The sequence below is a fragment of the Pristis pectinata genome, chromosome 18, assembly GCF_009764475.1.
Source record: "Pristis pectinata isolate sPriPec2 chromosome 18, sPriPec2.1.pri, whole genome shotgun sequence".
NCBI lineage: Eukaryota > Metazoa > Chordata > Chondrichthyes > Rhinopristiformes > Pristidae > Pristis > Pristis pectinata.
In genome coordinates this window covers 7531614-7557957 of record NC_067422.1, presented here as the reverse complement: position 1 = coordinate 7557957, position 26344 = coordinate 7531614, and the positions used below count along the sequence as shown (strand labels likewise).

At 44.3% G+C, this 26344-nt stretch overlaps 1 protein-coding gene across 1 annotated transcript in view; it reads right to left on the bottom strand.

Annotated features, from left to right (window-relative positions):
- Positions 1-26344, bottom strand: part of LOC127579915 (palmitoleoyl-protein carboxylesterase NOTUM-like) — a 52240-nt gene that overhangs the window by 22675 nt on the left and 3221 nt on the right. The window contains exons 3-6 of the mRNA XM_052032973.1: positions 21561-21656; positions 18759-18819; positions 16301-16359; positions 15049-15151 (exon numbers count right to left, since the gene is read on the bottom strand). Of these exons, the coding sequence (XP_051888933.1) occupies positions 15049-15151; positions 16301-16359; positions 18759-18819; positions 21561-21656 (319 nt within the window). The remainder of the gene's footprint in view (positions 1-15048; positions 15152-16300; positions 16360-18758; positions 18820-21560; positions 21657-26344) is intronic.

The window sequence follows — 26344 nt, the reverse complement described above, 5'->3', positions numbered from 1 at the left end:
TGCATGTTAAATAACAAACATCTTGCAGAAGCTTAACGAAGGTGCTCTGTTATATATTTCACAAGCTTAGAAGCTACATCTTTTGAGTTAGATGATTCAAAAGTTTGCGGTCCAGAAACGTGGACCACTGAGTCCATTTTGGTCAGAGACAGACGGTGGGTAAGTGGTTGTTTCCCAACTCTTCCCATCTCTGTAGCTCTGCAAGTCACTGCTCTGCAAGTACTCACCCAGGTATGTTTTAATGTAAGAGAGTTCCATCATGCAGTGAGTTCCAGACCCCCAGTCCTCATTGAGTGGAATAATATTTTCTCAAATCCCCTCTAATCCTTCATCCAGTTAGCTTTAAATCTATGCCCCCCCCCCAAGTTAAGGACCTCTCTGCCAAAGGAAATGTCTTTTCTGTTTATCCACGCCTCTCCATAATTTTAATGAACAAAAACATTTTCTACTATTTCAAAAGCCTTTGTGCATTAAGTGTGTAATAATGGTGATTACAACACGGCCACATAAAACAATGTTTTCTCATAGGAAGAGTTACCAGATCATTTGTGGCAATTCCACAATAAAAACAAATATAATCCTGGGCTGGGTAGCAGAGCATCCTTTAATCTCCAAGACCTCACTTTGAAGCCAGCCCACAATGTTGGGACAGCTCCTCTTCCTAACAGTCGTTCAAGGTCCCATAAGAAACTGGAAGGGTGTGGTGACATAACCTTCCCGTTTGATGTCGCTTCAACTATTTCACCAGCTTGCTGGTGTTCCTAATGGGGTATAAAGCAGTAAGGCAGCCTACTGAGTTCCTTAGTCATTAAACCAAATGCTCATGTTGAACTTGGAAAAAGTGACTACTCCCATTACTGAACTCAACTGCTGTGAAGGTGTTAATCTTAGTCCTAAACATATGGGTACCAAATGAAGTGAGAACAGCTCTGATGCCCCCACAGTTGAATAGCTTGCCAGCGCTCCCCATTTAGATTCCCACATGAGGAACTGTTATTTGGCCAAGGTACGGAATGCTTCCAGGGTATGTTAGTTTGAGGGGGAAGCAAAGGCTTCACAGGGAGAAGGAGAAGGCAGGGGAAAGGAGGAGAGGACAGGAGAGAGTTGGGGCAAAAAAGAAAACAAAATGCTTGTTATAATCCTTAATATTCCCAAAAAAATTAGAAAAACTGGCAACTTCTGATAATAAAAGCTGCACAGAGTGATGTGGTGGTCCGCACTTCCAGGAAGCTGGGTTTGATCCTGACTTCTTCTGCTGTTGTTGTTGAGTTTGCATGCTCTCCCTGTGAACGCATGGGTTTACACCCAGGGTGCTCCAGTTTCCTCCCACATCCCAAAGTCGTGCTGGCAGGCTAATTCATCGCCATGAGTTGCCCCTGGTGTAGGTGGGTGGCAGAGAGAATCGAAGGGGAGTTGGTGGGACGTTTCAGGGAAATAAGGGGAGGTGGAGCAGGACTCAGGGGATTGCTCTACCAGGAGCTAGCAGTATCAATGGGCTGAATGGCCTCCTTCTGTGTCGTGATACGTAAGTAAGTGAAATTCTGGAAACAGTTAAGTCAGGTATTTGTAAAACTGGAAAGAGAAGGTAGGATTCACATCTCGAGGCTATAACCTTTCATCACAACGATTTCCAACACCTGCAGTATCTTACTTTTTACGATTGTCTATAATAACTTAAAGCAATTTATTGTCCACCATTAAATCCACACTCCAACCGCCAGTTATCAATTGCAGAATTTCGGAATTTAACCCATTAATTTAACCTCAGCCATGTTCCAGGGCAGTGAATTCATCAGAATTGCTTTGATGTGTTGGCCAAAGTTTCATATCATGGGTGAAAAGGATCAGTGATTTCCACTAAGTGCTAGCACCCCAGCGCATACATGAAGCAGAAAAATAATGTGATGGATAAGCTGGCATCTCTCTGACACCTTACTATTTAGCCATAAAACCTTTCTCCCCCTCACTCGGGTATTAAAACTGCACTGCATTTCCATTGTATACTTTATGACTTCAGGATATCTCCCAAAGCATCTTCTGCACAGTAATAAGGTAAACGCTGCTGCCAGTTTGTACACAGCAAACTCCCAAAAGCAGCAACATGTATGTGAAGTTGAGAGAGGACTAAGTTTTGTCCTGGATGTAGGGAACTCCCCTTCTCTTCTTTGAATGTTCCATAGGATCTGTTTTGCCCTTCTGAGAGGGTGTAGTCTCAAAGCAAAACCATTGCATCCTGAGACACCCTGTACAATTAGAGATTAGTGATTGCAACCAAACAGACCTCCATTCCCATCACAAGTTCCCCTGATGTCTCTTCCATTCCCCTACCCAAGCACCAGACCATCACTAATGTGAGCACTTAATGCAGATACACGCTCTAGTACTTTTTCAACTCTTATATCACAGTGTTGTGCCTCAGTTATCCTCTCTCTCTGCATTCCATTTCAGAGAGTCAGAATTGTTGGAAATGGACATCATCAAAAAAAACCCAGTAGCTTTACTTTTCTATCGTCAAGCTCAAACTCGCCTAGACTGGACAAGCTATTTTGCTCCCAGTTTTATCTAACAATCATTGTTGACAATTGTTTATCATGTTGCCATAGAAACTATACATCCTCATTTCCAGTTATAGTCCCATTCATGTACAGGCAGCTAACTTTTTGAGCCTGATCACCATAGCTCAAAGAATTTCAACATTATGAAGGCCACAATGTGTTCTCAAGCCGAATTAGGACTTCCTCCCGTTGCTAAGTTGTAAATATCTCTGTTGAAAATTCCCTTTGTTCGGTATTTCCATCGCAAGTGATGGCACGAACTAAAAGAACATGTTTACAACTTCAAAAAAATATAGTCAGCAGGCAAACCTGACGTGAATGTGCTGCACATACAGTGTTCAAACATGATCTACCCCACTGCATTATTGCACAGAACAGTAGGGCAAATCAAATCTGACCAGTTATCATCCTACCACCCAGCTTTTCACTGCAAGGTGTCATCGATGGTGCCAACAAGCATCATTCATTCACCAGCCTAGCTCACTGATGATCTGTTATGGGTTTTGCTGAGACCTCTTGGCTCCAGAGGTCGGTACAAAGATGACAGAGAAGCCAAATTCCATAGATAAGGCAACATTGTCAAGGAGTCCTGTTAAAACTGAAGTCAACTGAGGGGATGGGAGACAGACTCTCCACTGGCTGAAGTCATGCCAAGCTCAAAGGAAGATGGTTCTGGTTGTTCAGCCCCAGCCTAGAGTTGTAGGAATTCCTCAGGGCAGTTTCATAGCTCCTACCATTCATAGCTCTTCATCGGTGACCTTCCCAGAAGTGGCAATGTCCACAGATGACTGCAATGTCTGCTTTCATTCAATATACCTGGGATAATGAAGTCCAGCCCACATCCAGTAAGATCAGGACAACCCACAGGCTTGGGCTGAGATGTGGCAAGTAACATTTGTACAACGCAAGTATCTAGGCTGTGACAATCCTCTTAGCATTCATTACCATTACCATCACTGAGGCCCAAGCCATTGACATCCTGAGAGTCAGCCATGTACTGTGGGTCAGGAGGACAAGTCAGGGGCTGGGTATCCTGTGGCAAATGACTCACCAAGACCTTTTCACTACCTACAAGGACCTTGACGGAATTCTCTCCCCTTGCCATATGAATGCAGCTCCAGCACCTCTCAAGAAGCTCCTTACCATTCAGGACCAAGCAGCTCACACACATCCTCCACCACTGGCACACCACAGCTGCCATTTACAAGACGCAGCAGAGGAACTCACCATTACTTCTGCAGCAACATCTCCCAAAGCTGCAGCCTCAGTACCTCACACAAGCACAGGACGTGTGTGGGAACCACCACCACCCACAGGGCCGCCTCCACTTTCTCTGTAGCCGTGACACTTTACTCTGTACTGTTATTGTTTTTACCTGTACTACCTCAACGCACTGTGTACTAACTCAGTGTAACTGCACTGTGTAATGAATCGACCTGTACGATCGGTACGCAAGACATGTTTTTCACTGTACCTTGGTACAGATGACAATAATAAACCAATACCAACACACCTAGTCTGACAATTCCAAAGGTCCGAGCTTTAACCAATGGATGTGTCTATGGTAGTGTTGGTAGAGGAAGGTATGCTGGTCAGGACATCGAGAAAGTCCCCACCCTTCTAAATGGGCTCATGTTTAACCCAACAGAGTTATAGAGACATACAGCACAGAAACAGACCCTTCGGCCCACCAAGTCTGTGCTGACCATCACCCACCTGTTTACTCTAATCCTACATCAATCCCATTTCCCATTATTTTTAGTCGTATCGATTCCCCTCTCCCCAGATTCCACCACTCACCTACACACTAGAGGCGATGTAGAGTGGCCGACAGCAGCCAGGGTCGGGATCGAACCCAGGTCTCCGGCACCGTGAGGCAGCGGATCTACTAGCTGCGCCACTAATGTCTGCAGGGACAACTAGGAAAGAAATAGCTGAGGCATTCCCACTATAATTTTGCAAAACTATTTGGGAAGGTAAGTTGAACAAGAGACCTGAAGGGCAGGAAATGTGTTCTTTTTCTTGCATATAAAATTCTTCACGTTTTATTAGGAATATAACACTGACCGCCCGATATTTTGTGCTTTTATTTGTCAATACTGGAATGCCTACCCTCTGGCACAATGGAAGTGCCCTCAGCACACTGACTGCAACATTCCAAAAAGGCAGCTCACTGTCACTTTCACAGAAGGAAAGATGAGCAACATACACAGGCCTCACCAGCAAACCAGCAACGTACACAGGCCTCACCAGCAAACCAGCAACGTACACAGGCCTCACCAGCAAACCAGCAACGTACACAGGCCTCACCAGCAAACCAGCAACGTACACAGGCATCACCAGCAAACCAGCAACGTACACACGCCTCACCAGCAAACCAGCAATGTACACACGCCTCACCAGCAAACCAGCAACGTACACAGGCCTCACCAGCAAACCAGCAACGTACACACGCCTCACCAGCAAACCAGCAACGTACACACGCCTCACCAGCAAACTAGCAACGTACACAGGCCTCACCAGCAAACTAGCAACGTACACACGCCTCACCAGCAAACTAGCAACGTACACACGCCTCACCAGCAAACCAGCAACGTACACAGGCCTCACCAGCAAACCAGCAACGTACACACGCCTCACCAGCAAACCAGCAACGTACACAGGCCTCACCAGCAAACCAGCAACGTACACACGCCTCACCAGCAAACCAGCAACGTACACACGCCTCACCAGCAAACCAGCAACGTACACAGGCCTCACCAGCAAACCAGCAACGTACACAGGCATCACCAGCAAACCAGCAACGTACACACGCCTCACCAGCAAACCAGCAACGTACACAGGCCTCACCAGCAAACGACAGAATGAATAAAGAAAAAGAATAATTTCCACTTGCACTGACACCTTCATTTATCCTTGTACCTTCATATTAATGTCTCTGCTTAAACTCTGACCCACAAATTGTGTGCTCCCTTGAAATATATTCTTTCACTTTATTTTCTACCATTTGAACTGGGTCCACCATCTATCTCCCATTTTGTGTCCATCAGGAAACTTCTGTAATGGTAGTCTAGCGGTTAGCGTAACGTTATTACGGCGCCAGCGACTGGGGTTCAATTCCCGCCGCTGTCTGTAAGGAGCTTGTACGTTCTCCCCGTGTGTCTGCGTGGGTTTCCTCCGGGTGCTCCGGTTCCCTCCCACATTCCAAAGACGTACGGGTTAGGGAGTTGTTGGCGCCGGAAGAGTGGCGACACCTGCGGGCTGCCCCCAGCGTTCTCAGTAACGCAAAAAGATGCATTTCACTATGTGTTTCAATGTACATGTGACTAATAAATAAATATCTATCTATCTAATTTGCTGTTAGCAATTTCCAGCTTTATATCCTCAGTTTCTAGGACATTTGTGTATGTTTCGTAAAGAAGGATCTACCATGTGGAACATATCGTAACATATTTTTCCAGTTATGGAAACTTCCATTTACCTGCCCCCACCTTCTTCTTCCTAACTGGTAGCCATTGCTCCATCCCTGTGAATCCATGCCAATTACTTCCATGTGTTACTATCTTTGCCGTAGGTCTCTATGCTTTTATGAAAATTCACATAAACTACATTCATTGCATTTCCTGAATCTAATCTATCTGCTGCTTCTTCAAAGAATTCAGTATGTTGGCCAAAGATAATCAGCTACTCGGGAATCTATGCTGAATAGCCTTGAATGCCTATCCTGTATCTAATAAGGGCAGCAGAATGGTGCAGCTAGTAGAGCCACTGCCTCACAGCTCCAGTGACACGGGTTCGATTCTGACCTCTGGTGCTGTGTGTGTCCACTTGGGTATCCTGCATGTGCTCCGGTTTCCTCCCACATCCCAAAGACATGCAGGTTGGTAAGTTAGTTAGAACATAGAACGGCACACCACAGGAACAGGCCCTCTGCTGACAATCTAAACAAATCCATCTCTCTGCATCTGGTCTGTTTCCCTCCATTCCCTATCTGTTCATGTGCTTGTCTAAATGCCTCTTAAACGTTGCTGTCATACCTTCACTGGCAGCGTGTTCCAACACCCACCAACCTCTGTGCAAAAAAACTTGCCTTGCAATTCTCCTTTAAACATTCCCCCTCTCACCTTAAACCTATGCCCTCTTGTATTTGACATTTCCACCCTGGGAATAAGTCTCTGACTGTCTACCCTATCTATACCTCTCATAATTTTATAAACTTCTAACAGATCTCCACTGAGCCTCCAGAGAAAACAATCCAAGTTTGCCCAACCTCTCCTTATAGTTAATGCACTCCAATTCAGTCCATTGACTGCTGTAAATTGACCCTACAATGTATATGTGGGCAGTTGATGAGATTAATGTAGTATTAGTGTAAATGAGCGGTTGGTGGTTGGCACAAACTCAATGGGCCGAAGGGCCTGTTTCTGTGCTGTATCTCCCTTTATTTCCTAATTTCAGCCAATACTGAGTTAACTCTCCTGCAGACGGTAAAATCCAGTAGATAATCAACAATGGATAGAAAACTAAAAGCAAAATGCTTCTAGTGCCAGAGATGTGAAATGAAAACAGAAATTTCTTATTTAGTTATGACAACACTGATGGGAGTATTCGCCCTGGCAAGTCCATGCCGGCTGCTAGCAGAGCAACCCCATCAGCCTCTTTCCCCCACTTCCTAACACTCTGTAGCTTTATTTTCTCTCACTTGCCTATTAATTCCCCTTTAATTCTTTTGCAGTAGGCAATTAACCTACCAGGGGGAAGAAACCTGTGCATCTGGGGGAAACTCCCATGGTTACGGGGAAAAGTTTCATGTGGGCAGCACTGAAGGTCAGGATTAAACCCTTGTCCCTGGGGCTGTGAGGCAGCAGCACTAACTGCTGCACCAGTCTGAAAATACTCAGCCACCCAGATGAAGGGAGGAACAGATTTAAAATTTCAGTTTGGTAAAAGATGCTGGTGAAAGGTCATTAGTTAACACTGCTTCTGTCTCCAACTAAGCAAATAAGAAACAGAAGCATCACCTTGATTCCCTCAATGTTCAAACACCTATCTACCTCTGCTTTCATCCTACTGAGTGAATGAACCTCCATGTCTTCTTGGATGGAGGATTCCAATGTTTCACTACCCTCTGGGTGAAATTTCTTCTGAATTTGGCCTTGAATGTCCAATCTTGCTCTGAGACCCTAATTCCAGACATCCCAGTCAGGAGAAACCTCATTCCTGTCAAGCCCCATAAAGATTTTGGAGACACAAGAGACTGCAGATGCTGGAATCTGGAGCAACAAACAATCTGCTGGAGGAACCCAGCAGGTCGAGCAGCGTCTGTGGGAGGAAAGGAATTGTTGACGTTTCGGGTCGAAACCCTGCATCGGGACTGAGAGTGGAGAGGCAAAATGGCTGGTATAAAGAGGGGAAGGGGAGTAGTGAGACAGGAGCCCAAGTGGTGGACTGATGAGGGGTGTAGGATGCGTAGCGAGTCTTGCTAAGGATGTGGTTGAAGAGCCAGAGGCCATCTCCCCTCTCAGTCCTGATGCAGGATTTTGACCTGAAACATCGACAGTTCCTTTCCTCCCACAGATGCTGCTTGATCTGCTGAGTTCCTCCAGCAGAATGTTTGCTGCCCCATAAGAATTTTGCATGTTTCACTGAGATCATCTCTCCTAAATTCTACAGTCTGTTTAATCTCTCCTCATAGGAACCACCTCCCCCCCCCACCCCCCCCCCATTCCAGAAGTCAATCTGATGAATCTTTGTTGTGCTCCCTCCGCCACAACTATATGCTTCCTTAGGTAAGGAGATCAGACCTGTTCACAATAGTCCAGAGGCAGTCTCAGGCACAGTAGTGCAGTGGTTAGCATAACGCTATCACAGCGCCAGCGACCCGGGTTCAATTCTGGCCGCTGCCTGTAAGGAGTTTGTACATTCTCCCCGTGTCTGTGTGGGTTTCCTCCGGGTGCTCCGGTTTCCTCCCACATTCCAAAGACGTACGGGTTAGGAAGTTGTGGGCATGCTATGTTGGCGCCAGAAGCGTGGCGACACTTGCGGGCTGCCCCCAGAACACTCTATGCAAAAGGTGCATTTCACTGTGTGCTTCAATGTACATGTGACCAATAAAGATATATCATGATATCATCATCATCAAGGCCCTATATAAATGCAGTAAGATGTCTTTATTTTTACACTCAAGTTTACCTTGCAATATAGGCCAACGTACCATTTACCTTCCCAATTGCTTGCTGCCTGACTTTGCTGAGAATCTCCAGCATTTTCATAGACTCCTAGAGTCACAGCACAGAAACAGGCCCTTCGGCCCACCACGTCCATACTGGCCACCTAATGCCCATCTATACTAATCCCATTTACCAGCACTTGGTCGATAGCCTCCTATGCATTGGTGATTCAAGTACTCGTCCAGATACTTCTTAAATGTTCTGAGAATACCTGCCTCCACCACCCGGTCCAGCAGTGCGTTCCAGGTTCCAATCAGCCTCTGTGTAAAATAATTCTTCCTCAGGTCCCCTCTAAACCACTCACGCCTTACCCTAAACCTACTTTTAGAAACTTCTGCCATGGGAAGATACTCTGCTATAGGTTGTCTCCCCAAAGCAGAGGTATCTATTTTCTGCTTTAATTATGAATATAACATTGACTGGCTTATTATTTCTTAGTTTATCTTTGCTCATTTATGCAAGAAAAGGGCAGTAACTGTTGCTACCCTTCCCCAGGTCTTTATTTCCTAGTTGTCCCGGGGATCCTCTAAGCACATCCATGTCATTTGAAGCTTTGAGTTTTGAGTATCTGTGTCTGTATCCTGTGTCTTTGAACTGTAGCCTTTACTCAGGAATACTGCACCCTCAGGACAGACCCCTCCTCTGTGGGAGTGGTAACCAATCCTGCTTCTCCCACCCCTTCATTTGGTTCCTTAGTGTCTCAATGGCCTTTCCCTATTTTGCCTATTAATCATCAATATCCTTCCTTTTTGTGACTGCAATATATTTAATTTGTACTCTTTCTGCTTCCTGTTTATTTCCTGTTAAGTACAGTCCCGTTCGCCAGTTTTTCTCTCCCTTTAATCTAGGCAAGGTTCCTCTTTTCTCCCAGTATAATTAGCTATTTCCAGTCAAATGCACATCCCTCTCGCTTTTCTTATTCCTTGCTATTCTTATTTTGAGCATAATTATATTGTGGTCACTGTTTCCCAAGTGTTCCCCTAATTTAATATGGCTTGCCTGTTCCATTTCAAAAACAGAAACAAGTGAAGTAGCTCATTTCTTGGCTGCCAAAGTAGCAATGTACTCCCAATATAAAACAAGCTGTAAAGTGCCTGTTCTCACTATCACATCAAGTGCTTCTCTACCCCTACTTTGATATAACATAAATACTGTTGCCACAAAACAACAAATTTCACATCATATGTCAGGTGGCACAGTAGTGCAGCAGTTAGCGTAACACTATTACAGAGACAGTGATCAGAGTCCAATTCCCACCACTGTCTGTAAGGACTTTGTACGTTCTCCCCATGCCTGCGTGGGTTTCCTCCGGGTGCTCCGGTTTCCTCCCACATTCCAAAGGTGTACGGGTTAGTAGGTTAACATGAGTGCAATTGGACAGCGTGGGCTCGTTGGGGAAGGGCCTGTTACCGTGCTGTATAAATAAAGTTTAAAGTTTTAAATAAATCTAATACTGATTCTGACAAACAAAACCTCCAACACTTCTAATTCTATTGTTAATACTGTCCCTTCCTATTCTCCTCTTATTATTTTGCTCTCCCTAAAAGTTTAGCATTCAGGTATATTTAGTTACTGATCCTCAAATTTCCACGCTCAAATTTCAGTTCCCGGTCCATGCCTATTTTAATCTGTGATGTTTGTTTCCCAATTTTATATTTGGCAGTGCAGTCAGTAACTGTATCTCATGCAGCAGTGAATGTTCCAACTCTCCAGACTGTTGTTACTATCTTCCTGAGCTCTTCTCTAACCAATCATAAGTTAAGGGGTACACCACAAGATCGCAATTTGAAATATGAGAATATAAAATAGTAGATAACACAGGATTTCCTGTGTTGGATTAACTGTTCTGTGCTCAAGATTAACATTGGATGGCACAGATTTTTTGAACACCAACATTAAGTGTCAAATAACCTGGGGAAAGGGGACCAGGTTCTATTTAGAATAGATTAGGTTAGTTTATTGTCATATACACTAGGGTGTAATGAAATTCCTTGTTCTCATGAAGTTCACAGGGTTAACAGTATACATGGTAATGATAAATACAATGATAAGTGCAAAACAGCAGTATATAGCAAAGATTGCAGTGCAGACACAAGAGACTGCAGATGCTGGATCTGGTAGTGCAATCTGCAGTAGAAAATACTAAAGTGACGTTTTCAGAATAACAGAGAGAGGGAGAGTTAAGAGTCTGAGAATGTGGCAGCACCACCAAGAAGTGGGTGTGAAAGAGGTGATTGGTTGAATAGTCTGAGAGCAGTGGGGAAGAAGCTGTTCTTAGGTCTGGACAAATGGGCTTTCAATCTCCTGCATCTGCTCCCAGTCCAAAGACGTACGGGTTAGGAAGTTGTGGGCATGCTATGTTGGCGCCGGAAGCGTGGCGACACTTGTGGGCTGCCCCCAGAACACTCTACGCAAAAGATGCATTTCACTGTGTGTTTCGATGTACATGTGACTAATAAAGATATCTTATCTTAAGAGAGAAGAGGGAACGGCCAGGGTGGCAGGCATCCTTGACGATACCGTCAGCCTTCCCAAAGCAATGCACCGTGAAGATGGACTGAATGGAAGGAAGTGATGAGCCGATGGACTGGGCAGTGTTTAATTCTGTCGCATCAATGTGATTCCTTTACTCATTCACAGGTTGGGGGTATCACTGGCAGAGCCAGCACTTATTGTCTGTCCCTCATGCCTTTGACAAGGTGGTGGGGAGTCACTTCTCGAATTGCTGCAGTCTGCCTGATAAGGTACTCACTCTGTGGTTCAGTACAACCAAACAAATTACTAGCCCATTTCAGAGAGCAGTTCAAAGTCACCCACTTTGCTGTGGGTCTCGGATCATATACAGGGAAACGACTGCACATTTCCATCCACAAAAAGCATTAGTGAAATGTGTGGTTTTTGGCAACTAAATAAATCAATTCAAATTTCTCAGCTGCTACTTGAATACATGTATCTGGATCATTAGTTTAGACTCTGGACTAGCAAATCAGTAAGTTGACGATGGCACCACCATCTCTGATGGAGGAAATGGGAAGTTACCACAGCAAAAGAGTTTGGGATGGTATTATGGAGACAGTATCACACGTAATTACTTTCTTTAATTTCAATAGTTCCTTTATATTATTTTCTGTTTCAATTGGTATATATATGCATCAAACCATGAAGTGTGCTTGGTCATAGTGTATAAACATATTGAGGTTTTGATATGCTGCCTTTTCCTGTGACATATCATGTCAGGAAAGGCCAAGAGATTTAAGTTTTGCTCAGTGGATCAAGAAAAGCTTTGTAACATTGGAAGTAAGTCATTTTCATTCTGTTGAGCAGATGACAACTATGTATGTCAACCTCCAATTGCTCTGTACCAACACAGCCAGCCATACGCCCAAACCTGTGCAAAATATTCCAGATGTGGTCTCATCAGGACCCTACATAAATGCAACTAAACATCTTTACTCTTGTACTCAAATTGTCTCAGCCAATGTATTGTTTGACTTCCAAGCTGCTTGCTGTACCTGCATGTTAACTTTCAGTGATCTGTGTTTCAGCAAACCCAAGTCCCTCTGAACACCAACATCTTCAAATATCTTACTTCTTAAAAAATGCACATTTTATTTTTTTCTATCGGGTAATGGCCTTAGATTTTTGCACATAGTTACCTATCTGCCTTGCTGTTACTCATTCACTTGGCTTGAATAAATTCCCATTAAGCCTCTCTGCACCCACTGGAACCCAACCCTGTATCATCGGCACACTTGGACAATATTACACTCTGTCTTCTCGTCCAAATCATTGACATAGATTGTGTACAACTGGAGCCACTACACCATACCCTACTGAACCCCACTGGTCACAGACTCCCAACCCAAAAATGATCCATTTAATCCAACTCTCCATTTTCTTTCCCGTATCTCAATTCATTCCAATGTGTTCTAATTTTGTTTAATAACCTCCTGTGTAGCACGTATCAAAGCCTTCTTAAAGTTCACCGGTTGACCCTTACCTTCTCTGCTACATACAACCTCAAAACCTCCCAACAGATTTGCCGCTCATCAATCCCCAGTGACTCTGCCCAATCCTGTTGTTATTTTATAAGACCCCTTTTACCACTTCATTAATAATAGATTCTAGCATTTTTCCCAGGCTAACTCGTCTATAGTTCCCCATTGTCTATCTCCCTCCTTTTTCATAAAGTGCAGTTACATTTGCTGCCGTCCAGTCTGTGGGAGTCATTCTAAAATCAATGGAAGATGACGACCAGAGCATCCACTATTTCCATAGCCACCTCTTTCAAAACTTAGTGCTTCAGGTCATCTTGTCCTGGGGATATATTGGCTTTTGAGTCCATTAATTATTACATTCAGTTCCCTGCTTACTTTAAACCTATGATCCTCCACTATTTCCAGGAGTTTTTTGGACTCCTCCCAGAAGACAGACACAAAATATTTTCCCTGCCTTTTCCTCACCCTCCAATATAACTTCTCCTGTGTCTGTAAGGGACCCACATTAACTTCATTTCCTTTGTACATATCTATTGAAACTTTTACAGTCTATCACTTGGCTTGAAACAATATGAAATGTTCGACAATGGGGGGGGGGGAAAGAGGGGCAAAGGTTGTCAGAAATATGTAGTGGGACCTCAACATCACTGTGTGTGGCAGGGAGCAATGCACCAGTGTTTCTGTTGCACTTCCTGTGTGCACTCGGTTAAGCAAACTCAATCCTAGTCAGTGCTAAAGACCAGCTGGGAATCGGGATTCAGTGAACCTATGGCAAATTGATCCAACCAGCAGAATTAATGCAAAAGTGTGTCAATTGCATTGCGTGTGCCAAATAAACCATTAGTTATAGCGAAGCCCTATCATTTTCCAGTTACATTACTTTGGAAAGTTCCTTAAAAAATCCTTGCCAGCCTCTTTTAAAAATAGGCATAGTGCATACTACTAAACATGTATCCGATGCTTTGATTCCCTGTAACCATTCAGTCTCACTTATTAAACACCAGTTAAATGAATGAAGCTGTGGGTAGCACAGATGAGATCTAGGTAGCCATGTGGTTTTGTAAAGCCTTCGGGCTTTGATCTCAGTTTTGCCTTATCACAGAGAAGCAGTAACTCACCTCATGGTTGGCGTGGCTGTGGCAGTTAGCAGGGCAGAGCACGATGACCACTGTGTGGTTCAAAGGTGCTGAGATAACAGGTTTCAAATGCCAGGAAACAGGAGAAGGCTTACAAGCTCTTATCTCTGAGCCAGAGAATGAGAAATCATCCAGCTCCCCCGCTGCTTTATTCTATCTGATTTCAATTTTATGAGACCCACTGACCTTCTCGGTATTTTCAGCATTCTCTGTTCTAACAGAAGCGGCTTGAAAGTTCCAAACTCAAGGAACAATGCCTCATCTGCCAACTAAAGCTGTCCAAACTCTACAAATAATCTCATGTAATTAAAAGCTTTTACATTTCACATGTCCAGCATTCACGCTTTGTTTTCTGGTGAATTAGGATTTGATTCAACTTCTGTTGCTCATACCTCCCCTGGACTCTTCAGAGGGTGGTTGGTGCTGTACATAACAAGCCCACTGGTGTTCATCACCCTCTTTCAGTAGAACCACCTCTGCGTGTCATTCACTCTCTCTACAGAAATGCTGTCCAACCTGCTGAGCACTTCTTGCATTATTTCAATGTTAGAAGTATCCCTGTGAACTTGAATCGCTCGGATCAAGAAGAGACCAGCCTGTCCTTCAAACCAGTTCCACCTTTCAATTAAGTCATGGCTACTGTGTCTTAGCCGTATCCATTCGCTGTAGTTACATATCCATTTATTTCCTTATACAGGTACTTGGGTTAACAAAGTTACTCCCCTTCCCCTTATTTGATGAATGATTCAACGTTTCATGTCTAGATTTGAGAATGAGGAGCTTTAATTAGACTGTGAAACTTCAGAAGGAAGTTAATATCTAAATACCTTCATTCAAAAGCAACAACTGCTAACCATTTAGTCGATTTGAGGCAAAGATTAATTAATCCACACTATCATTTGATTTTATCAAATTGCAGGTGAGATGGAATGGAATTTAATCTTTAAGGACCATGGGCAGTATTTAAGATCTAAAATAAGATCTGATCGTAACCAGGATAATTTCCACGGCAGGAGCAGGGCACTGTTCTCTACACGGAATTCACTTTTATCTTTAAGAAGCATTCGATCCGATCTCAAGAGGAGGTGGGGGCCTCAGCACTGGGGCCCCACAAACACAAACAACATACCTGGTGCCTGCTAGCAGAAGGATCTTGGCATTTTCAAGGCCTTTAGTCAACAGCTCTTTGACAACCTCTTGTATTATCAGTGCTCCCATGAAAGCATATTCACCTTTAACAAAGAACAGGGAGAGAAATTTGAGGGAACACAGAATGATTCTATGAGAAAAATCATATTATTGTTTAGAATGGAGGTATACAGCATAGGACAGACCCTTCAGCCCATTGGGTCCATAGGGACCATCTAGCAGCCATTTACACTTATCCTACACCGATCCCATTTTATTCCCACTGCATTCCCATCAACTCCCCCCAGATTCTATCACTCACCCACACACTAGGGGCGGTTTTAACCTACCAACCCTCGCGTTTTTGAGACCTGAGAGGAAACCCAAGCTGTCACAGGGAGAACATGCAAACTCCACACTGACAGCACGGTGGGGGGGGGGGGGGGGGGGGGGGGGGGGGGGGGGGGAGGGCGCGGGGTTGGGGTCAGGATTGAACCCGAGTCTCTGGCGCAGTGATGCAGCGGCTCTACCAGCTACGCCGCCCTGGGACCATCGCCTAATGCTAAGAATCAAAAATCAAAGTGGTTAATCTTCCTGCTCAACTCTTCGGAGAGTGCTCCGTGCTGTGCACATCAAGACCAAGTGCAAGCTGACACAACATCAACATGCACAGGACGTTCTGATGAGGACCAAGGGCAGAAATCATGGAACTATACCCTCTGGAACAGAGCAGAACTGATGACTTTTTGCAGCTAATCACCAGGTTGAAAGGTTCTGATGGAGGGAAAGAGGAAAGACTATTTACAACCGTCACTAGGAGAGTGGGAAGAGAGGTTAGGCGTTGTTCATTCACTGAGTCATTGCTTCGCCACAGGGAGTTGTTCAGACAGAGACTTTTTAAAGGAACATACTTGAAGTAGAGGAAGATGATAAGGGACTGTAGGGAGAGGGGAAGAGCAGTGAGATTAAGTTTGGATTGCTATGCCACAAGGGTTAGGGTTAGGTGAACCTTAACCCTACACATGCTCACTGAAGCCTTAACTACAGAACACTCTGGGTAACTGCACAGTGCCTCTTCTTCCCTGGGAGTCATCAGGTAACTAAATTCCAGTCAGTCATCAACCTTCTGAATACATTCAGCGCAGCACCATTCCTGACAGTGAGTTTACCCAATGAGTCATTTGAACATCTCCAATTCAGCTGCTTAAAGGTGAGTTCTGCTTAAATCAGCACAGAAGCAGAGAAGAGCTTACTTTTCTCAGATTTCTGGGATGCTCCGCTCCAAACATCACTTGAGCAGTAAGGAATGAAGCTGAAATGGAAAGCAGAAGCTCAATTAACAGAAGTGCTCAATGCAATCAAGTGGAGATACGTCAAGTAGAATATAGATAATTACATAGAGAATTATCTGTGGAACACACCCTCGTGCCTCTGCTATTTATATCTATTGAACCATCAGCTAAATCACTCATTAGCACGTCGCAGTTTGTGGGATCTTGCTGTGTGCAAATCAGCCGCTCTGATTCTGATGTTGCAGCAGTGACTAGACTTCACAAGAGCTTCGTTGGCTGTGAAGTACTCTGGGATGCCCCAAGGCTAGGGAAGGTATAAACAGAAGTCTTTCCTTCTATAATAACCCATGGAGCCCATCTCAGATTTCAGCTGTGGTTACGACGAGCCAATAAAAAACAGACCTCAGGCACTTCAGCTGAGGTCGGGAATGAGAGCCAAGGGGGACATTCACCCTGGTAATCGCATTCTTAAACCTCTCCAGGTCACCAAAGCAAGAGTGGCTGGGGTCAAGGAGCATGTCAATGTGGCCTCCTGCTCTGGGCACGGTAAGTGGTGAAGACAGAGGGTGAAAAATAACTTCAAAATCAGAGAGACAGATGCATTCATGGCTCCCAGCCTCTGACTGTTCTATTTATACACTCCGTGTGGCTTCCAGGAGTGGTCGGAATGATTACACCTCCTGTGCTTGATGCCCGTTCTACTTTCTTGCAGGTGACCCTGTTACATCACCGCAAAGGAAAACGGACTAGAATTTAAAACACTGGAAAATACTCAGATTGTCAGGCAGCATCTGTGGTGAGAGTTAGGGTTTCAACTTGATAAACTGGGATGCGTTAACACTCTTTTCTCTCTCCCACACCTCCTGTCTGAGCATTGTAGCCCAGTACATTGTAACATGACTGCATGTAACCTGTGCATACATGTAGTTGTGCATATGATAATAAACTCAACTTTGAGCAATTCCAACATTTTCTTTCTTTATTTCATATTTTCAGCATCCACAGTCCTTTCTTTTAGTAAATATAATTTACTTCCACCGTAAGAAGTCATATATTAAGTCTCAATGTGAATGCAAGCAAATTTGTAGGGATCCCACACAAGGAGTGGTGTTAGCAGTTCTGGTGTATACAACTGTCCTTGGGTTTGTTTCCATGGATCTATTATGTTTAATAGAATTATGTTATTAGGCATTTTTCCTGCTTCTTTTACAATGGTCACCTCTTCAGTGAATGGCACTAATTCTTGCTTGCAGTGTGGGAAGGTTACAACCGCAGTGCACTCACACTTCACTCCAAACGTAGAGTCATACAGCACAGTAACAGGCCCATCAGCCCACCAAGTTCATACCGACCATCAAACACCTATTGACACTAACCCTACACCAATCCCATGTTATCCTCCTCACATTCCCTTCAACACCACACACAGCCCCCTGAATTCTACCACTCATCTACACATTGGGGGCAATTTACAGTAGGTCAATTGACCTACCAAGCTGCATAACTTTGGGATGTGGTAGGAAACCAAAGCATCTGGAGGAAGCCCATGCAGTCCAAGGAGAACGTGCAAACTCCATATAGACAGCACCAGGGGTCGGGATCGAACTGGGTCAACGGAACTGTGAGGCAGCAGCTCCACTGGCTGCACCAATGACTGTTATCCTCTAACTAATGAAACTGGGAGGTTACCCGACAGGTGCAATGGAGGTGAATCTCATCCTATCTTTGATTCAGAAGTATCATCCCTCTCTCTCTCTTTCTCCCGGAATATTGGCACAGCGTTTACGTTGGAACTGACACCCACTGGTCAAGGGACATGGTCTCAGTAACAGGATCCACCAGAAACATATCTGGTTCACAATCTGCTAACAGTACCTCGCCTGGCCAAGATGTGAGTCCAGATCCACGTGTGTGGTTGACTCCCAGCTCCCCCCACAGTTTGGGGGCAATTAGGGATGGACAATGAATGCTGGAGATTTATGGATGGGGAAGGGATGGGTAAAACAAAGGTATTATCTCTGATAGAGTGAGACCAGATGACTTAAAGTGCCAGTTAAGATCAGCTTGATCTTCTTCATCTGTGTATACGTTATGTCATCTGGTCTCACCCTATCAGATACTGTATATTCCTTTTGTTCTAACCATCCCTGCCCCTTCTTCACTGATACATAAAACTAACTTGTTTTCTCTCTTTCCCAGTTCTGATGAAGGGTCCCCGACGCAGAGCACATTAACTGTCTTTCTTTTCACAGACACTGCCTGACTTCTGAGAGTTTCTAGTGTTTTCTAGTTTATTTTGTCTTTCCAGCATCTGCAGTTTTTTGGTTTTCATTTGCAGTGGTTTTATGTTGCTACATACATGGTGCAACACTTCCTTTTCCTACTTCTGTCCCGGTTAACTGAGCTGACCAAAACTTACACTATATTAGCGTTCCACCAGTAAGGGTTTTCTTCCGGCTGTGCAGATAGCATTCCAGTTCCTGTTGAAAGAAAATCCCGAGAGGTCATGTCCACGTCTACAACTTTGCCAATATGACAGACTTTGTTGCAAGTAAGTACTAAAGCTTGTCAGAAGTATAACAAAACGACTATGTGTGCAGGGTAAATGTATCAGGAAATTCCAACCACAATTCGTCGCACTTGGAAAATCACGGTCGGGAATGTGGGCATTCTCAGTTTGAGATATGATTTGTTGAATGTTAAGGCTAAACTACAAGTGATGACACACCTGCAAGGGCTGTTTTCTGTCAGAGTCGTTACTTGTAATGGATCATATAATGTACAGAGACTTACTGATGCTAACCTGCATTAAATCATGGACCTCATTCATTACAATTGATACTCAGATACAAAGGTAATCTTATTGATGTTGGATCTACACAGCCAGAGAAAGCATGAGAGGGGAGAATTGGCAAGCAAGAGTTGGATTGGTACTTTATCCAAATAAAATGAGGAGAGGATTTTATGGACCCTGGCTACACACTATATCTGAGCTTGGGTGATTTTCAAAGGGGTGTGTTGTGAATGCATTGACAGTTTGTTAGGGAACCAAATGCAGGCACCCCATCCAATAATAAATAATTTTTACATATGTCCATAGGTTTTATCAATATGATTCATCAGTCGCACAAATATATAATTTACACGTGTTGTCTGTACCTATGTGTCTGAAATGCTGCTGCGAGCAAGTTCTTCATTGTACCTGTCCCTCACCGTACTTGGGCACATGACAATAAACTTGACTGGTACTCGGTCTAAAAAAAGATTATTTTAATGTGCCACCGGTTTCCCTTTGTTGTACTTCAAGGTACAACATTCCTTCAAGGTACTTACCTTTCCCTGGCTGTTCCATAAGGAACCGCCATTTTAGTCCTCCTTGCAGCACAACTCACTGCAACCTTGGGAGTCAGAGATGAACTGGAGGTTAGAGATCAGTGCAGCCAACCTCCCTCTCCACCTCTGCATCAACCACTGAATGCAAGGGCAAAGCACAAGAGTCTAAGCTGAGGGATCAAATGCAAAGGAGGGATGTTTGAAGAGCATCGCTGACTTTTATTGAAAAAGATATTACCAGTAAGTGGCTTGTTTATTTTACTTCATCTTTATGTTTTTAATTAGATTCCAATATCTTCAGACATTTTAGCAGGAATTATTGTTAGGTTACCTTAATATATTTTATTCTTTTGATTATTTAAAATCTGTTTGAGCTCTTAAGTGTCTCTGATTATCTGAGACATTTAATAACAATGCAAAAGACTTTGGTATCAAAAGGCCATCAAAGCTATCAGGGAGGGACCTCAGGATCCACCACGTGAGGCTGTGTGGGGTAGCCATGGCAACTAGGCCTCAAGGTCGTTAGAACCATGAGGCCACAAAGTAAATGTTTTTTTTAAGTGTTTCTTTTTGGTTTTCTGTAATATAATTCACCAAATGATCACAAACAAATCTATTGCTTTCTTTTAATGCTTCACTGATTTCCCTTTATTACTGACCTTACGTTGGTTGTTCCATGAAAGAACCGCCATTGGGAAGAGTGTGGGGATTGAGTGCAGGCTCTAGGCCACTGTCAAAACTAGTAACGTGGAATCCAACCTTCATTGTCAACATAAGCTCAAGGAACAGCACTCCATCTTTCAATAGGCACCCACAGGTTTCCAGACTCAGTAAGGAGTTTGACCATTTTGGACGATGTTGCACTGTTCCCATTAGCCCTTCCTCAGTACCTGTCTTTTAGTTCTTTACTTATCCCATCTCTATCTTCCGGGAAGTAGGAGCAGGGATAGGCTGTTTGGCTCCTCAGAACTGCTCCTCCGTTCAATAAGATCTCAGTTAATCAGATCGGGGCCTCAACAACTTTCTGCCTGGTTTCTCTAACCTTGATTTCCCCAAAACCAAAAAATCTATCTATCTCAACTTTGATTAGTTTTAATGACTTAGCCTATGCAGCTTTTTGGGATTGAGAGAAGAATTTTTCCCTATCCTTTATTGGGAGGATATGCCCCCAAGTCCTACATTACCCCCCCCTCACCCTGCCAACCGGGCTCCATCTGCCCATCATCACTCCCCCCCCACCATCTGCTTCCACCTATCACCTACCAGCCTCTGTCTCACCCCTCCCTCTCACCTCTACATACTGCCGATCTTTCCTTTACACTCTCAGTCCTGATGCAGCTTCTTGACCCAAAACGTCGACCATCCCTCTGCCTCCACAGATTCTGCCTGACCTGCTGAGTTCCTCCACAGTTTGTTCTTTGCCCCTTAGTCTTAGGTTTCTCTCTGAGGAGCAACATCTTTCCAACAGCTACCTTTCTTAAGACCATACCCATTTCGAACAGATCCCCTCTCATTCCTTTATACTCCAGAGGCCATAATCCCAACCTACTTCACCTTTTCTCTCAACACACTTCTTCCATCCTCGGAATCAACCTAGGGAATTTTCTCTGCACTGTCTTCTTGCACTTCAAACCTTCTGCCTCTTCTGTGTTCCGCCCTCCCCCAGATCTTCCCTTTTATTCTTTACTCCCACTCAAATACTCCATCTTCTCCCTGCCTCTGAGCTTGCTGAAAATAATCTCTCTAATAGAGATTTTATAATCTCTAACTACTGGTCCTCGACCTGAAACATTTCTCCTTCCACAGACGCTGCCTGACCTGCCGAGCATTTGCAACATTCCCGATTTCCAGCACAGGCAATATTTACTTTGGAATTGCCGACACACACCTGTTTTACTGCGAGGCCAGTTGGTGGAGCTCATCAACCGATGCATGGTGTCGTATCGGGTGTCACAGTTCTCTTTGCTGAAACAGTACCAGCCCCCTGGCAGAACAAAAGAAGGAACAATCAATAGGTACAAATAGGACAAGCAGTCATGGAGTAATGGAGAGATGCAGCATGGAAACAGGACTTTCAGCCCATCGAGTCCATGCCAACCATCAACACTAATTAACACTAATTCTCCCCAGATTCTCATCAACTCCCTGCAGGTTCTACCGCTCAGCCACACACTAGGGGCAATTTACAGCGGCCAATTAACCCGTTTGTGAGGGAGGGGAGAATGTCCAGCACTATTAATGCACTATGAAGCCCAAGCAAGTCCAGTTATAACTAGCAGAACAGACCGATATTTTTTAAGTTACTTTAGTATTTTGTTAGTCACGGGTTGCCTTGGGCTTATTTTATTCAGACATCACTTATTTGGACTTCTTCACGGCAGTGTAGTGGTTAGCATGACACTATTACAGCGCCAGCGACCTGGGTTCAATTCCCGCCGCTGTCTGTAAGGAGTTTATACGTTCTCCCCTTGTCTGCGTGGGTTTCCTCCGGGTGCTCCAGTTTCCTCCCACATTCCAAAGATGTACGGGTTAGGAAGTTGTGGGTGTGCTATGTTGGCGCTGGAAGCCTTGCGACTTGCGGGCTGCCCCCAGAACACTCTACGCAAAAGATGCATTTCACTGTGTGTTTCGAGGTACATGTGACTAATAAAGATATCTTATCTTATCTTCTCTTGTAATACTGACGAAGAACTGGTTGTGGGGATAAGGCTGTGGGACAACCCCGCTCCAATCAATCAGCCACTTTGCCATCCAATGGGATGTCTTAAGTCATGAAATGGGTGGGGTTTCTCACCCCTCACAAAGAAGGTGATGGCTGTGACAAATGGAGGTGTGTGGAACCCACATTGGGAGTGAACCACTTGTTGTGGGCCTGTTTTAAACAATTTTTCCTAGGAGATTTGTCTCCCCCCTCCTATCAAAAAGCTGCAATTGTCTGGAAGTCTTATAGCAATGACCAAGCTCTTCAGCATCATGGCATGCTGACACTTGGATGCAAAATGTTCATCAGAACTAGGAACATCCAAGAGAAATGGAGAGACATTTGATCCTGATCGATACAGTGGGCAAGAATAGGGAACAACAAAGAGGAGAGAATGGGCTGAATATCCTGGCAAAGTTTTGAAGGAAGACTGCTGATGAATTGTGGAGATCATGAGCGAAGCAAAAGGCACCAATAAATCAGAATCTCACTGCAGACAGATCACTGGTGAAAAGATACAGGAAGGGAAATTGGGAAAAAGGTACTGGTAAAAAGCAGTTGGCCCACTGGTACCTGGGAAGAAAAAAGGCAGATTGACCTGGGAGCAAATAAAACCAGATTAGGCAGCAAATGTGGAAGTAGGAACAGAGCTAAAGTTTCACATTGAAGACCTTTCTGTTTTTATTTCAGATTTCTAGTATCTGCAGAATTTTGACTTCATGACCTGGGAGCAAACCTCCAGCTGTCTGAAGACAACAAGGGAGTTGCAATCCAACCCCAGTCCTTGTTGGAACATGGAACATAGAACAATGCAGCACAGGAACAGGTGTTTCAGCCCACGATGTCTGTACAGAACTAATTTAGCTAATGGCAGGCACAGTGGTGTAGCGGTTAGCGTAACACTATTACAGTGCCAGCAACCCAGGTTCAATTCCCGCCGCTGTCTGTAAGGAGTTTGTACGTTCTCCCTGTGCTTGCATGGGTTTCTTCCGGGTGCTCCGGTTTCCTCCCACATTCCAAAAAGACATACGGGTTAGGAAGTTGTGGGCATGCTATGTTGGCGCCGGAAGCGTAGCAACACTTGCGGGCTGCCCCCAGAACCCTCTACACAAAAGATGCATCTCACTGTGTGTTTCGATGTACATGGGACTAACGAAGATAAAGATATCTACATCTAATCCCTCTGCCTTCTCATTGTCCATCTTCCTCCACTCCCTGTTGTAAGAAGCTAGCAAGAACGTGAGTATTAAAGACACTCCAATATTTGTTTATATTTTATTAGATTGACTTTAATCTAATTAATATTAAGATTTTTTTTAAAAAGGGATACACTGATGTCATTCATTTTATTGTGTCAACTATTTTTAGGCTTTATGCCACATTTTATATTAATCCCAAAATGAATGAACTTTGAGTCCTTGAACAAATTGCCACAATTGATGGATTAAAGTTGACCCAGTGACCAATCTGAAACCCTCTGCCTGGAAAAGCAGGACGTCACAATACCTCATCAACCCTCCCTGAAATATCTCGTCCCCTGATACACGGTGTATGGTGCGTGCAGTGATAGTTGTGCTAAGATTTCTTGGGAGAGGAGAACATTGAGGATGACAACAGCAAGGAAATATTTGTTTCCTTCATGAGTTATTCCAAGGCCATTAATTGTCAACTGCATTATGTGAGACAGGTTAGCCAGAGCAGGCGGGGAATGTGTATTCCCTCCTTAAAAGGGCACCAGTGAACCAGTTGATGTTTACAACGATCTTTCATGATCATTTTCTGTTACTGGTTCAGGAATGACATGATGGTTCTAATACACAGTAAGAAAACTTTTTTAACTCAATATACTTTGCCATTGTGCCAGCATACTTTCTGATTCTATTACTATTACTGGCTCAAGTGTCTTCACCTCTGCAGTCAACAATGATTGGCGCTAAAAGGTGTAAAGTTTTAACAGGGGTCTTCCAGATTAGTCATGTCAGCCTAAGGAAGGGGTTGTGTGGGCAAGTCCCTGTTGGATGCTGAAAGCTCAAGGATTATGAAATCTGGGAAGGTTATTGGGCCCAACATATCCTGTTAAATTCATCCAGAAGTTCTTACAGTCTGTAATGTATAATGTGCAGTGTATAATTTATGTTTAATTTATGTTTTTCTTGTGAATGCTGCTTATCTGATGCTATGTGCTTGTGATGCTGCTGCAAGTAAGTTTTTCATTGCCCCATGCACACATAGACTTGTGCATGTGACAATAAACTCGACTTTGACTTTGTCTCGCATCAAACCGCCCATCCAACTATTTCCAATTTGGGTGGCACATTGGCACAGCTGGCAGAGGTGCTGCCTCACAGCTCCAGCAACCTGGGTTCGATCCCGACCTCCAGTGCTGTCTGTGTGGAGTTTGCAAGTTCTCTTTGTGGCCGCGTGGGATTCCTCCCACACCCCTGGATGGTAGATTAATTGGCTACTGCAAACTGTACCTGGTGTGCAGGTGAGCAGTAGAGTCCAGTGGAAGTTGATGGTAATATGGAGAGGATAAGCTGGAATCAGTGTAGGATGGCGTAGATGGCTGCTTGATGGTCCATGTGGACACAATAGACCAAAAGGCCTGTTTCCCTCCCCTTTGATTCTATGATGTTACGAAAATGATGAGAAGGCTTATTCCTCCATGAACTGCTGTCTGTTGCTCAGTGTCCAGGTCACCACACCAGGATTGACTGAGCTGTTACATGCAAAGCCCTTGTGGAATCATTGCCCACACTGACTTGTCACTGATTGAAAGAATAACCATAGAAAACTAGGCTGGTGAAGATTAATGTAAAAAAGAAACTACACAATCTACAACCACCACTAAAACCGCACGCATTCGTGTAGCACCTTAAACATAATATAATGTCCCATTCTAGTTCAAGGGACTGAAGTCAGGCTAGATTAGACACCAAGGTTTTTAAAGGAGATGCAGAGGTACTGCTGGGTAGAGCTAGGGAAGGGAGTTGGGGGAGTGTGTAGAGAGGTTGAGGTTTTGGAACATAGGGCGTTAGCGGCCAAAGGCACAGCAGCCAATGATAAAAAGGAAAACTGAAGACATGTGAGTGAAAGACAAAGGTACAGAGACTGGGGGAGACAGGTCCTTGCTTTGCTGGGACCTGCTGTCAGTCCATGAACACTGAGTGAATGGGGTTTCAGGCATGTCAGGGTGAAAGGGCATTGACCCGAAACATTAACCCTGTTTCTCTCTCCTCAGATGCTGCCTGGTCACCTGAAGATTTCCAATGTGTTCTACTTCTATCCTTGCACAAGAGAAGGTTTTGTTCCCCAATTTCCCTAACAGAAATAATGCCCATTACCTGTCAGACCACCCTCTGGAAACTTTGTCCTGCATAAGTGGATTATGGATCTCATGAAACTTTTCCACATATTTTTAAGTCTATTTTTCAGGACCTCAGTGTTGTTGGCAAGACCAACACTTAATGCTCATCCCCAATTGCAGAGCTTGGATGAATGAGTGGCTCATTAGGCCATATCAGAGGGCATGTAAGAGCCAACCATGCGGCATGGTCTGGAGTCACATTCAGGGCTAACTGGATAAGGATGGCGGATTCCCTCCCTTGAAATCTTAACAACACTATTAAGATTCACATCACAAAAACCAACCTCCCCTCCACACTTCTCGCTGTCTCGGTAAAGCAGCCAACATAATCAAAGACCCCACCCACCCCGGACATTCTCTCTTCTCCCCTCTTCCATCAGGCAGAAGATACAAAAGCCTGAAAGCACGTACCACCAGGCTCAAGGACAGCTTCTGTCTCACTATTATAAGACTCTTGAATGGACCTCTTGTACCATAAATTGGACTTTTGACCTCACAATCTACATCAGCATGGCCTTGCACCTTATTGTCTGCCTGCACTGCACTTTCTCTGTAACTGTAACACTTTATTCTGCGTTCTGTTATTGTTTTACCTCGTACTACC